Source organism: Crotalus tigris, unplaced genomic scaffold, assembly GCF_016545835.1.
Source record: "Crotalus tigris isolate CLP2741 ecotype Arizona unplaced genomic scaffold, ASM1654583v1 scf7180000017625.6296891, whole genome shotgun sequence".
NCBI lineage: Eukaryota > Metazoa > Chordata > Lepidosauria > Squamata > Viperidae > Crotalus > Crotalus tigris.
Genome location: NW_024096520.1, coordinates 1,235,204 through 1,249,219, shown reverse-complemented (window position 1 = coordinate 1,249,219; position 14,016 = coordinate 1,235,204). Strand labels below are relative to the sequence as shown.

At 35.9% G+C, this 14,016-nt stretch overlaps 1 protein-coding gene across 3 annotated transcripts in view; it reads left to right on the top strand.

Annotated features, from left to right (window-relative positions):
* LOC120303743 (sodium- and chloride-dependent betaine transporter-like) overlaps window positions 1-10,243 on the top strand; it is a 51,062-nt gene extending 40,819 nt beyond the window's left edge. The window contains exons 14-15 of one of the 3 annotated variants that reach the window (XR_005555529.1): window positions 3,255-3,399; window positions 8,324-8,456. Coding sequence is in view for 1 of the 3 variants with exons in the window: in XM_039333466.1 (XP_039189400.1) it covers window positions 3,229-3,399; window positions 8,324-8,458 (306 nt within the window). In the remaining 2 variants the exon portion in view is untranslated. Of the gene's footprint in view, window positions 1-1,497; window positions 1,753-3,228; window positions 3,400-8,323 lie in introns of those variants that run through there. The other 2 variants (XR_005555530.1, XM_039333466.1) reach the window with 2 other exon arrangements.
* The last annotated feature ends 3,773 nt before the right edge of the window (window positions 10,244-14,016 follow it).

Sequence of the window (14,016 nt, the reverse complement as noted above, 5' to 3'; positions counted from 1 at the left end):
GGCCTCCTCCGCCGTGTACAAAAAAAAAAGGTTCAATCAATCAGTCAAGTTCAACTTCTCGCGGAAAAAAAAAGATCTTGCAAAGTCTGCTGTTACCACCGCAGCCACACCCACCCAATGGGCCACACCCACCCAACACCCGATGATGCATAAGTGGGTTTTGGGTTGCAGTTTGGGCACTTGGTCTCTAAAAGGTTCACCACCACTGGTATAGGGTTTCCTGCTTGAGCAGGGGGTTGGTCTAGAAGACCTCCAAAGTCCCTTCCATCTATTCTATTCTATTCTATTCTATTCTATTCTATTCTATTCTATTCCATTCCATTCCATCCCATCCCATCCCATCCCATCCCATCCTGTAGTTCCAGAATATAGGAAATGCAATTCAATGCAAAAAAAAAAAAAATCTACGCCATGACCTGTGACCCATTAAAAGTGGCAGGATGTTTAGAATGATCTAGTTTGATTAACTGAGTGAATTATAGGTTCATCTTTGAGGAAATGACCCTTCAAGCTTCTAGGATGTACGTCACATAGCAGAAGTTGGGGGTATATAGATGGTCCCAAGACCAGGTTCTGTGTATCTCCAAAGAGAAGATAATGAGGATACAAAAGGAAAAGTGGAGAAAATTGTTACAAGCAATTAAAAACTGCCTTCCAACAGTTGATTGCCAGTTCAGCTTCCCAAACCATTGCCCAGGCCTAAAGCCCAATATCTCTGTTTAACTATTTGCCTATTAAATAGGTTGAATATTTTAGTAGTCTTTTGAGTGCATAAAGTCCCTTCTTGGTAGGCCTCCAGTTTCAACCTTGGAAACTTACAAATTTATATCCCATCTAAAAAAATGGAAAAGCAGTTGAGAAGATCTGATTCTTGCAGAACTTATAAAAGCTAATGCAGAATGACAGTCGTCTGTGTTGGCTTCTCTCTTCACACATATTGAGTGCTGTATCCAGATGCTTAAATATTGGTATTATTGCAGTCCCAATCATTAAGAAAGGCAATAAGTCTATTCCTGCTAATTTCATCTGATCAGTCTCTTAAATGTTTTAATAAACCAGGTGCCAAACATCCATGTGGGAAAGTCAGTGATTGGCTAGAAAAAGAACAAGTTTTGGCTGACTAAAAGAGAACAAGCAACTATTGAATACTGTAGTATTGTAAACCATCCAACAGAAAAATATTACTCTTGATCTTGTTCTTGTTGCTGCCTTTATAGATTTGAAAATTTGATCTCCAGGGGAGGATTGTGGTAGAAATTATTAAAGACATCTATAGATTTCTGAATTACTAGATTAATTATGATGCTCTATTTACATGTTGAATGTACAGTAAGCAGAGTTGTTTCAGGTCCAATTCTCACTGTAAGAGGAATTAAACAAGGTTGTATTCTGGCCCCCTTTTTAGTTAATCTTTATTCAATCCACTCCTTAACTCAGACCTTAAGCAAAAGTGAATTTCATCTCCTAGTGCTAGCAAAAGTGTTTTTATTTACACAGATGATGTGATCAACTTCTTGAAGATTTTGAAGTTGGCCTTCATTGGAGTTACAAGCTTCAAACGCTTATTGCAGGGGACAAAAATTAGGAATTAATTGTGGTAAATTAAAAGTGATTATATCCACAAAGCAAAGAATTAAAGTCATCCATGAATGGAAAACTACTGGCAATTTGATTGAGGAAATTAAGATCTTTAAACATCTTAACATTTAATGCCTTAGGAATTGTGTTTCAATCTTCTCATACCTGGAAAGGGTAAGAAAAACATATATTTCATCTCATGCAGAAAAAAAATTCTGATGTAATAATTAGATTTGCCAGCCAGCAGGGAAATAATTATGCTTCCACTGCAATCTCAGTTTATACTGTAGAGCAAAAATGCTGAGCTAATACTTAATTGCATGGAAATTGTACCTATAAAGATATCAAAAAATTGGAGGTAATTCAATCCAGTTCCTTGAGAGCAATACACCATGTCCTCACTGCATTTCAAACACTAGCTTGAAGCTGGACCTAGACTGGGTATCAAATAGCCCTGCACCAGGATTTGCCAGTTGATATATTTTCTAAAATTAATTTGGGGGAAAAGCTACCTATTGCATCGAGTTAATTCTTGACAACAGTTTGATTCCTCATGGACATATATCAGAGCTTTAAACTTGACCTCTTGTGATTCTTAGGTCAATCTGAGAGAGCCTTACAAGTGATCTAGCATTTACAGAAGGAACACAGGAGCAGAATTTTTTACCACTCTAACTCTGACCTTTGTAACCTTTAGCTGTTCTTAAATATTTATACAAAATTCTCCTTCTCCTTCACAATACAGCTTTAATTCTTGCCAGGCTTAACGACAGGCCATCAGGGATTTTGAAGAGAAAATACAGCAACCTTCCCTTCCTCAATCCAGTCCATCTCTTGTATGGAGAATGTTGTGGAATCAAAATAAACATGTTCCGCTGAGCTGTCCAGAATACCATACATGCTACTCTGAATTAATACCATCACTTCAGCTGTACCATAGAAGAGAATGCAGTACATTCTATTGGCTGATAGAGCTAGTTCTTGATTTACAGCTATTCACTTAGTGGCTGTTTGAAGTTACAACACACTGAAAAAAGTGGCTTATGACCATTTTTGACACTTACAACCATTGTAGCATCCCCATGGTCATGTGATCAGAATTCAGATGCTTGGCCACTGGTTCATATCTATGACGGTTGCAGTGTTCCCGGGATCACGTGATCACTTTTGGTGACCTTTTGACAAACAAAGTCAATGGGGAAGCCAGATTCACTTAACAACTGTGTTAGTAATGTATCAACTACAGTGATTCACTTAACAATTGTAGCAAGAAAGGTCATAAAATGGGGGAAAGCTCACTTAACAAATGTCTCACTGAACAACAGAAATGTTGGGCTCAATTGTGGTCGTAAGTCAAGGATTTCCTATACTTGGGGGGTGGGGAGGAAAGCAAAAAATAAAATAAAAAAGGAAAGCTAAACGCCAAGTCTGAGCTGAAGCCAGCAGGCACTTTGCAGATCCTAACAACCCTCTCAACTTTTGCTTGCATGATCGGAGTTCACTATAGACTCTGTTCGCCCATGGCTGAAAAAAGACATACTGAAAGACCTTGATTAAATGTATTTTTTTTCTTTTACTTAATTATCTCTTACAGATGTTTCTAATTTACTACTGCGTAGCTGTCATGCTATCTGTTCTTGTCATCCTCAGGCTACCTTCCTGTTTTCCCTCATTAGATACCAACCCCTCAAATACAACAATGTTTATGAATATCCTCCGTGGGGGATTGCAGTGGGTTGGGTGTTGGCGTTGTCCTCTATGATCTGCATACCATCCTATATTATTATCAGCTTCCTGAAAACCAAAGGATCTTTCAAAGAGGTAATAAGTTCAGGACTTCTCTGAGGTTCCAGAACTTTGTTTGGTTATTTTACATGACTGGCCATTTGTTCATAAGGGATATAACTGACAGGTTCTTTCAGGCAATTTTGTATTACTGAAAAAGGTGTATTCTGTATCCTAGGATAATTGTTTTTTTTTTTCCATAAGCAAAGTAAAGCCACACCATCAAAGCTAGTTTGATGCCTTTTCATAATGGAAGAAAGTCAGACGCTTTCTGATACATGAAAGAACTAACAGAAGCAAGTTTAGTTACTGATAATTGTAGAAGACTAAACGCTTAGTGCTTCCAAGACCTCTTCATAAATGCTGTTTGTGTATTTTAAACATATTTAGTTTGTCTGCATCTTGAATTATGATTGCCATTATACTGATCAAATCAAGTAGAAAAATATGTGCAAATAATCAAAGACAGAATGGAGAAATAATCCCAAAGCCCTTAAGAAATGTTTCATATGTCAATCCCTTTTCAAGGTGACAAAATGTATTTTTTATTTCTTGTAGCTACGCATTTTTTTGTCTTCTAACTAGAAACGTAACACTGTGCAAATGATAACAAATCAGAATAAGTCACTGCCAACCATAGATTGTTATATTGTCTAATTGATGATCATAATTATAGTTGTTGCTGTTCCTCAAAAGACTAGGGCATTGAGCAAATGGGATCCAAACCAAAAAGTCCCTGTAAAATTCAAAAAGTTGCTTCGGGTTATAACTATGATTAATACAGTATGTTGCAATAGCTATAGGTAAACATTGGTTGAATTCACAAATCACACTGAGACATTATGTGAGTTATTTGGTTTTAGCATTATAAACTAATGTGTTCATGAAAGTTTAATTTTATATGTTCAACTACTATGGCTTATCTAACCACTGAAAAAGTCCTGAATTTGTGTTTCTACAAACCATGATTAAAATAAGCCAATGTGTAAACCCAGCCATTTCTTCTCGTTGATAGATGATTCTTCACTGATATATGTAGATTATGGGATGACAATATAGAAGAACAATAGAACTCAATACTTTCATTTATCTTAATGAAATAATTTGAATTGTAATTCAGTTCAAAAGGCTGGGAAATCCCACACAAGCTCTGAAATAAACCATCCCCAAGACTTTAAAAAGGTGATGCCATGTCCCCAGGACTTTATTTACTGATTAGCGATTCTAATGTAATAACAAATGACATTATATGTCAGCAATGATTTAACATCCACCTCAAGTGGATAACATGAGACAAAGACCCAGACAGCAAAGCAAAGGATTGAAGCAAAATATGGTAAGATCAAAAGCAACCAAGACTAACAATTGTTGAAGAGGATGGAACTTGCAGAGGTGGCTAAACTGATTTCTTTGATTAGAGAAAAAGACAATATCTACATATACTGCTAACTGGAAACCTCTTACAGGATTTTCTCTTACAGTATAGACTTTTTCATCAAACAGAAAAAGATGATCTTATGATGTTTGGTTTTGAAGATTTAGAAAAGATAGATTTTTAAAAAAAGGGTAGTTTTTTTGTAACCGTAAAGTAAGAAGCAATTTTGTATTTGTAGTTATAACCACTTTAAAGAAAATTGGAAAAGACCTTTTTCTATTTCTTTTCATTCTTTCTTTTTCTATTTTTAGCTTCTTTCTTATTTTTCTTTCTTTTTTTTTGTTTTTCTTACTTTGTATTAGTTCTTGCTGGTTTTTAATCTTCCTTTTATAATTTTAATTAAAATACTAAAAACCCAATAATGATAAGCACACAGCAAATGTCATTTTTGCAAAGAAGCTGAAGAAATTGTAGAACATGTAGTTACCTGCTGCGATAGCATAAACTGAAATCCCATAAAATTCAGAGGGATTTATGCTAAATATGTGTATGAGTCCATCTTAAACCAAGAATTAGTTTCTTTGAGTTTGAAGGTTCTACTTGACATTCTTCCAGAAACTGAAGGTCAGCCAGAATAATTCATATATTTGTAGATTACAAATTTGTTCTGAAGTGACAGCTCACATATCACTTATGGATATTTAAAACAATTTCTTTTCAGCAGTTTGATTTATATAAAGCTACCTGGGTTGTTGCTTTTATTGTTAAATAATTGGAAAGCCAGCCCTTATCAATTTAACTCAAATCTTTCCTTCTAAGAGAGGATATCCAGCCTTGACAACTTTAAGACATGTGGACTTCAACTCCCAGATTTCTGCAGCCAGCCATGCTGGCTGGGGAATTCTAGGACTTGACGTCTACAAGTCTTAAAGTTGCTATGATTGAACACACTCTAAGGTGCATTAGATCTCACTTCTGTCCATTTATTTGATACAAATAATTTGTGTGCATTTGTGCGTATACCAGAGTTACTCCTATTTAGTTCCTACATTTTGAACCTTAGATTGTATATTTCTATCATTTGGAGCCCAAGCTTGAAAGAAATAGTAGAGTTACCAGGATGTAATTACTAGCCATTTCCTCTGAAATCACCTTCATTTGTTTGTTTACGTTACATAGATTGCAGATATTCTTGTCTTTGTTCCTCTGAGGTATTTGGAGTCCTTTTAAGTTACTTTTTAACTGCCAACCTGGGCAATCCTTTGGCCATGTGGACTTCATCTCTCAAAATCTCAGCAACAGTTGCATTGGATAGTGAATTATGAGTATTTCAAATTCTTCATCTAGAAAATATTCCAACTGAGGAAGTCTAATCTAGAAAAAACTTGTGCTCTTGATCACACTTTTTTTTTAAAAAAAAAAAAGCTCAATCCAGCATGTGGAGTTTATCTTATATTATCTATCAGAGAGACACATTCTCTATCCTATTTTGTTCTGCAAATGTGTATTATGGATTGGAATGGGGAAAACCACTTTTCATTAAATCTTGGGTAGAATCCCTTCAATCTGAATTTGGAACAGCATGGCTTGAATCTGAACTGAGCTTGATGTAGTAAACATGGACTGTAACAACACTAAAGGAAGAAGGTGAGGGCAAAACATAATTTACATTGGGATTGCTGTTTGCAATTCAGCTTATTGTTATTGCCAAAGGCCAAAACAAATAATACAGAATATAATTAACATAAACAGCTGGAGCTAATGTTAAAAAACATCAGTTATTATATAATAATTAAAACAAAAAAAATCATTTGACCTAGAGTAAATTTTGCACATCATTTAATAGAAAAGTAGAAATACGGAACAATATAGTGAGAAAATCTGTTAATTAATAGTACCAGAAGTAGAAAGTTTTAAAATTACTTCCACAGAGAAAAGCACAGTCAGCCCCAGTTTTAGTGTTTAAACCAACATTTAGTTTGTGAACATTCTACTATTCAAATACCTTAAAAAATACACTGGGCACCTCCAGTGGATTTGATTATAGGTTCATGTTGGGTGCCATAAACAAATAATATATTTACTATAACTGCTAATATTTCCATTTGTGCAACCATTCTAGAGAACATAATGATTTTACAAAAATGATATTGAAGCACTCTAGAGAGCAGCCATACTGTTCAGTACATATAACTCCTGGAGTACCGCAATTTGCCTCAGAGGTGGTCTAATCACATCCATTTGGCAACTTCTCACATGATAAAGCCTTCATCTAAATGTAAAGAGACATGTGGAGTTGTGAAAATTAAGACCTCTTAGTTAACTTTAGTAAGGAGAGGACAATATTTTTTTCTTCTGCTTGATCTCAAATGGATAGAAATCTAAATGAGCAAGCCAGAATTGCACAAGGACCTCTGAATTTGAGTGGAGGCTTCTTGATTGTTGAGCAACTCATTGAAAAATGGTTTCATTAATTTTATTTACTATTTATACCAGATAGAAACAGTATATCCCCTTCCATTTTCACAATGACCCTTTTGAGGAGATTCTGTTCTTGTAGTACCACAGTTGAATTAGAGCCTAAAGAACAGATGGTTCTCAGAAAAAAATGATAACTTCATGCAACACTGTATTTCTCAAATGACTAACGTTGGGTGAAGGTGGTAGAGAAGCAGATAAAGGAAGTTCTGAAAGATTGAGGCTAGCCGGGAATAAATCTATAGCAATTTTCAGGAGTCTTAGCTGACATTTTTTGCAGAGGGTTTTTAAGTGAAATTGAAGGCCCAATGAAGTCCTATGGCCTGCTTGGGTCTCCAGGTTGTGAAACTGTATTTAGTTTATTAGACCATTATGGAGAAAAAAGATAGAAGCTGTTCATTATTACAAAGCTATTAGAGACAGAACTATCCACATAGGATGCTGACTTATGAAACCTTTCCCCTCATGGGTATGGAAGAATAGCTAGTTTGCTGTGCATTTAAATCCACTTTTATCTAATTTACACTTCTCAAACCAATATATGAACCAAAACCAATGATATTGCAAGCTTTATAATGTAGTTTTCTGATTAAAAATTGAATATAAAAATATCTAGTTTGCCATAATTGCATGAATGTGACAATATGCATATTCTCATGAGGTAAAAACAAAGAAGCAAATTCTTATAGGAATGGGATAAAACAAATTTAAGATTGGAAAATAAAAACCTGAACGCCTTAATGAAAGCAAAATTCTCATCTCTAATTGCCACAATAAATGAGTGTGTTTTTCTTCCTAATCCCATACTTTTATAAGTATGCAATCCATTAAATCATCCCTACTGTAAGCGTTGTTGGGTATTTTATTGTGTGCTGCCATATCTCAACAAGCAGTGAACCTAAAAGCAAAAAAGCACAAAGCATTAAGCCATTTCCCATCTGCTGTTTTAAATGTATATTCCAATAAACTTGCCTGATGAAAATTTAATGGATGGCCTTTGGGGCTGCCTTTGTCCACCCCAACTGAGGCAGATTAATTTGGATGCCAATTTGCCTGATTGTTTAATTAACAGAGATACTGCTTGCCATTCTCCTTGTCTTTCTACAGCGGTTATACCAGCTCACTGCTCCATCAGAAGACTTGCCCCAGCCAAAGAAGCATCTAATTGGCAGTTCTGAAATGGGATCCCAGCATCCAATTAAGGAAGTGCTTGGCATGACGGAGAAGGAAACCAACTTCTAGTGCTTTTTGACACTCTAGAAGGGTCTCTTCATATTTCTGAAGACTTCTGCTTATATCCAGGCTGAGTTCCCTTTGAGGTCTTCCTTATTCTCTTCAGATGTCAGCAATTTCTAAGAACCGATCACTGGATCATTGTTTTCCATCAGTACAAGAGCAGCTGTAAAATCATCACAGTGATGATCATGGCTCAGGATCTCCATGAAAACCTTTTCATTGACATTGTCAGAGAATGGAGCTGTCACTTTGTGAATGCTGCATATACACTCTGTCCTTGAACTGTGTTGTGTTCTGTTTGCAAGAATTAAATACGCAGCATGATCAGCATGAAAATCATCCATTGAAGCTGGTCAACCTCAATCATCTTTTCTTTAATTGTTTTTCCAGTGCTACCTCCACTCTTCGATACAATATTAACAATTCTGTGAAAACCCTAATCCAGGAACCTCTTAGATTAGCCAGATTTGTACTCTGTGACAGCAGGATGAATGCGTCTTAGACAAATTTGATGGATTACTTTTTTCTATTGTTCTCAATGGTTTACATAAATCTGCTACAGGTGAGGGCTTTTTTCAACAAATATCATACCAATCTGTTTGGACTTTCTAAATTAAAGTTGATTGAACAGTCTCTCCCACTGGTGACAGCCCAGAGGAGGGAAAGGTGGCAAATTGGAAGCAAAATAATTTTGTGATATACTTCTTTCACATTCTCTCCTTCATCTCTTGGAGAAAAGATTGGCACTGAAAGGCTGACAGTCTTTCAGTTTGAATATACCTCATCTGACAGTGCTCCGTGTTGACATCCTTGAGTTGTTGGAAAACTAGAAAACAAAATGTGACTTCAGTGGGAACTGCTGTAAAATGAAATGCCAAAATTGTCTTAGTGTGTGTGTGTGGGGGGGGGGAAACATATAAGAAATAACCAACTTGAGAATGACCCACTCCTGGACACTTATTTTGCCACAGCAATGCAAAAACTTGCATATGATTTATAACGCAAAAGCAAAAAATAAGAAATGAAACCTACAATCAGCCAGAAGAACAAGAGTTGTGCAGAGCGAGCTGATTTGCCTGCCTTTATTTCTTATGTAACTGCTCTATTTTTTAAAAAGACAATTTAATATGCTCTTATGCAGCATGAACGTCCTCAGAATTTTTCCCATGGCACTTAGGACTCCTACAAATTGACAGAACTTTTTGTTTCTTTGCATCTGTTTTCAGAAATATTGTGTGTCCCAAGCAATTCACAGTTTTCAAGAAACTGTATATACAATTGAAATCATTGTTCCTTGCTGTAATAGTGCTTGTAATTTGACTTTTTGGCAGAGGTGTTTCTGGAGGGTATAAAAAAACCAAGATGATGACCATAATTGTATAATTGAAGCCTGGCCCCCCTTTGTACATGTGTTGCACAAGGGATGCATGTAAAAAGGGGTGGGCCTTCATTAGTGTGATTGTGGTCCCCATTTGGATTCCCTCTTACACCCCTAGTTCCAGCCTATCTTTAAATAATGAAGCCCAAGGAGGAAATTTTCTATTGTTACCAGGTTGCATGATGCTATTTCAGACTACAGTAGAAAAAGGTAGCTTACTCTTAAGATTTATTTGAGATTAAATATTATATTCATTTACCTGCGAGTCAGTAAGGACAGATAATCCTCTATTTACAACCATAATTGAGCCTAAAATTTCTGTTGCTAAGTGAAACATTTGTTAAGTGAGTTTGACCCCATTTTATGACTTTTCTTGCCATAGTTGTTAAGTGAATCATTGCTGTTATTAAGTTAGTAACCCAGTTGTTAAGTGAATCTGGCTTCCCCATTGACTTTGCTTGTCAGAAGGTCACAAAAGGGGATCAGGACAGTGCAACTGTCATAAATACGAGTCAGTTGCCAAGTGTCAGAATTTTGATCACGTGACCATGGGAATGCTGCAATGGTTGTTAAGTGTGAAAAATAATTATAAGTCACTTTTTGTGACTTATAGTTGCAGTTGTAACTTTGAACAGTAACTAAATGAACTGTTGTAAGTTGAAAGAAAGACAATCAAGGCATTTCACAATGGGTTGCTGGGTTTGATTTTTATCACATATAATAGACCAAACAACAAGTTTCTGAAGAATAATGAACTTTTCCAAGTCTATGTTTGCCCTAAAGAGTTTCCAATGTGGCAAAGTCTCCCATATTTTTTTCACAATCTCTTCTTTCCAATGTAAATACTCTTTGCCCTAGCTTCCCCCTTCCATAATCAGAAGTGTTATCTCATATCTAGGGATTAAACTGCCAGAATGTTCAGCCAGTTTAATAGCTATTATAACTGGAAATCAAGGTTGACTAAGGGGAGGAGCTGAAATAGAAGAAAGGACTGAGTTAGGTGGTCATAGGAATGGGATAAAAGAAACCTCACCTGCACATCAGGTGGTAATTTCCCTTCCTACTCTGTTATTCTGTATTCTCCATTATTTGTAACCCTTGATCAATATGCTTAGTAAACTATGTGCTTAGTTTACTTGGAGAAAAGGGATTTTAATGAGTACAGGTGCATGGTGACTTTATGACTGCCATTCATTCATTCATTCATTTAATTGACATTTTTTGATTGGGATGGGAACTCTGTCCCATCAGCATTCCCTTCACAGACATTTTTCATGCAGAGGGTTCCACCTATGAGACCAAATTAATATGCTTTGGTTTCTTCAAATTTTTAATTTTTCTGATGTAATACTATATTGTGTTTCTGATCCTTTTGATTAAAAAAAATCCATGAAAATGATGAAACTTTTGTATTCTAATGTATGCATTTTACAAATTTTGTCTAATAAGCAAATGTTTTAGCAAAAAAACCTGTTTATAGTATATTTGCCATGCACTTTCATAAAGATATTCATTTTTGTGTGCACTGTATCATGCTATGTGCATTTTCTATGCCTTTTTTTGGACAGAACTGCATTGTAGAATATGGAAAACTACATGCCAAAGGGTAGCTGTTTCATTCTGCGTATTAACTGGAAAGGAAAAACAAATTTGTCTATATGAAAATATGAATTAAGCACATATCACATATGTACTATATCTCTAACTTACACATTCCTAATTCTCCAACAGGGAGCAAAATCATAAGAAACATTGTCTTCAGCATCTTCATGCAAATAAGAAGGTCCATGTAAAGTTACCAATTTACTAAATTGTTTTTTATTATTATTATTATTATCCCTACTTCTGGCCTTCCACAACTTTCTGATTTGCAGATATTTAGCATGTGAAGGGCTTCTCTTCCAATTGGTCCAAGTCTGGAAGTCAATCAAGTTTCTATTTGTAATTATTTTTCAATCCATTCCAATTGGTCAGTTCACTGCATCTAAACAGAATCTCTGTATAATTTATGATGCTCACTTCATCTCTTAAGGTTGCCTCTGTAGTTAAATGGGAGATGATGACAATTGAGAAATTTATCTACCTTACATGGAAACAATGTTAGCTTCCTCCCTTCTAAATATCTTCAGCTATGTTTCATGACTGCATATCTATGTATAATCATTTGTACATAAGGTACGGTCAATAAACCCATTTCCTTAATTTATGAAGGCAATGGTTGAAATTTCTTTTAGTTTGGGTTCTTCTGAAGATCAGAAACTGTGATCTATGGCTAAGAAAGACATATGGTAAATGTGATAATTAATTAGTAGTTGATGACACTGAACCTTTTGAGCCATAAATTTGGATATTGAATGTGCATCATTTTTAGAACTTGAGAACCTTTGGCTCATACATCGATTATAGAAGGTTAGGTGAAATCCATTACTGATTTGTTGCCTCATCAAAATTGGTCACTTTGATGTGATTTGTTGGGGGCAATTAAAATTATTGATAGAGTAGATCTATAATTGGCCTTCAACCTCTTCACAGATGCTGGTAGAGCCAGAAATGGGCTAATAAATTTTAAAGTGAGGACATTCTGCTTTCACTAGAAATAAACTAGAGGTACATGCTCCTCAGCCATTATTAACCTCAACCTTATGTGCAGATAAATAATACTGTGCCAACAAGATAACCACGCTGATACTAAAGACATAAATGAAAGTTATGAGAAATATTTTAGTGCCTATGATCTGTTAAAAACGATGAAAGTTGTGCTAATCATAAAAATCTGAAACTCAATGTAACAAACGTGGGCCAAAATCTGTATGTCTGAAAATTCACCCAACATGTATTTTTGTGGAAGGGAATGAGGGAAACTGATGGAAATATTTTTCACTCTTCGGCATTGTTCCAATCAGAAAATTAGGCTGTATTTCTCAATCATGTTTATTTTCAAAGACTGCTGATGTGGAAGCGTGAAAATAAAGATAATTCCATAGAAAACTATTTGTTGTGTTCCAGCTTCACGTTTATATTTTTTAATGCTAGCATTAAACAAACATTTTCAGAAAGGTGAGGCAAGGAAAGAGTGGTGGGCACCAAATGACTCCCTGAAAATTCCTAGTTTCTACCTCAGAAGCCCAGCATTGCAAAATGGGAGAATTTTGCTAGCCAACTCTGAGGTAAATTAGAATTCACATTTTCTTCTCTGGGTGGCAAAATATTGAATCAGAATGCAGATCACATTGCATTTTGTCCAGAATCCAACAAATTATGATGACCCACAGAAAGGGCTCTTCTTTTTGTGTGTTATTGTCTTTCCCCATCTGCAATGAATGTTTATCTTATTTTATGCTTCACTGCTCACCACAGCAATTATCAAAGAAGCAGGGACTCAGCCTGCAGAACTAGGGCACAACACAACAATCTTAAAAGCACTTTAAAGGAAAATAACATCTCCTCCTTGCTAGGATGGGGAACATAGGCATTGATCGGTGTATCCTATTGTTGATCTCTGCCTCTACAAAGGAAAGGGTTTATTTTTATACTTGTAGTTTTTTTCTAGTTCATCGCACTTGGAAAGCCACATAAGGCCATGCTATACAAGGCATTACGGCAGCAATCTGATATCAGAAATCAATTGCTTTGTTGAGCTAAACTGATTTCTTTTTGGCTCTATGTCACTTTATTTAAAAGTAAAGTAAAACTGCACCCCACCCACCCCCACATGTTTGCAGTTCAACTGAAGATAGGATGTTTTTTGCTGGTAGGAGGTCTTACTGTCTTCCTCCAACATAAAGCTTCAGCATCCTGTTAGCATTCTTTAGTATGCTTCTCCACTGCTCCAGCCATTGCAGCAGCATGCAACCATGTTACATCTATTGCAAAAAGCATCGGGTTACATAAGCTATACTGTCACTTTACCTTCCTTATAGTAGGCTTTTAAAACCACCAGAGTAATAGCAACTTTGCAGTCAGGAAGCTTCCCTTCATAGTAACCAGTGGGATGTATTTATATTGTAAATGCATACACTATAATCTGGCACTGTTTTATTTGAGTGGGGAGAAGAAGGTTTTTGATGTTACAGAACCTGTGAGGCTCAAGGAGCAGGCCACTAATCAGAGTTTTTTTTGGGGGGGGGATTTCATTATTTTCTTAGTTGAAGAGTAATCCCTGAGTAGTGCTCCCCCCCCCCCTACT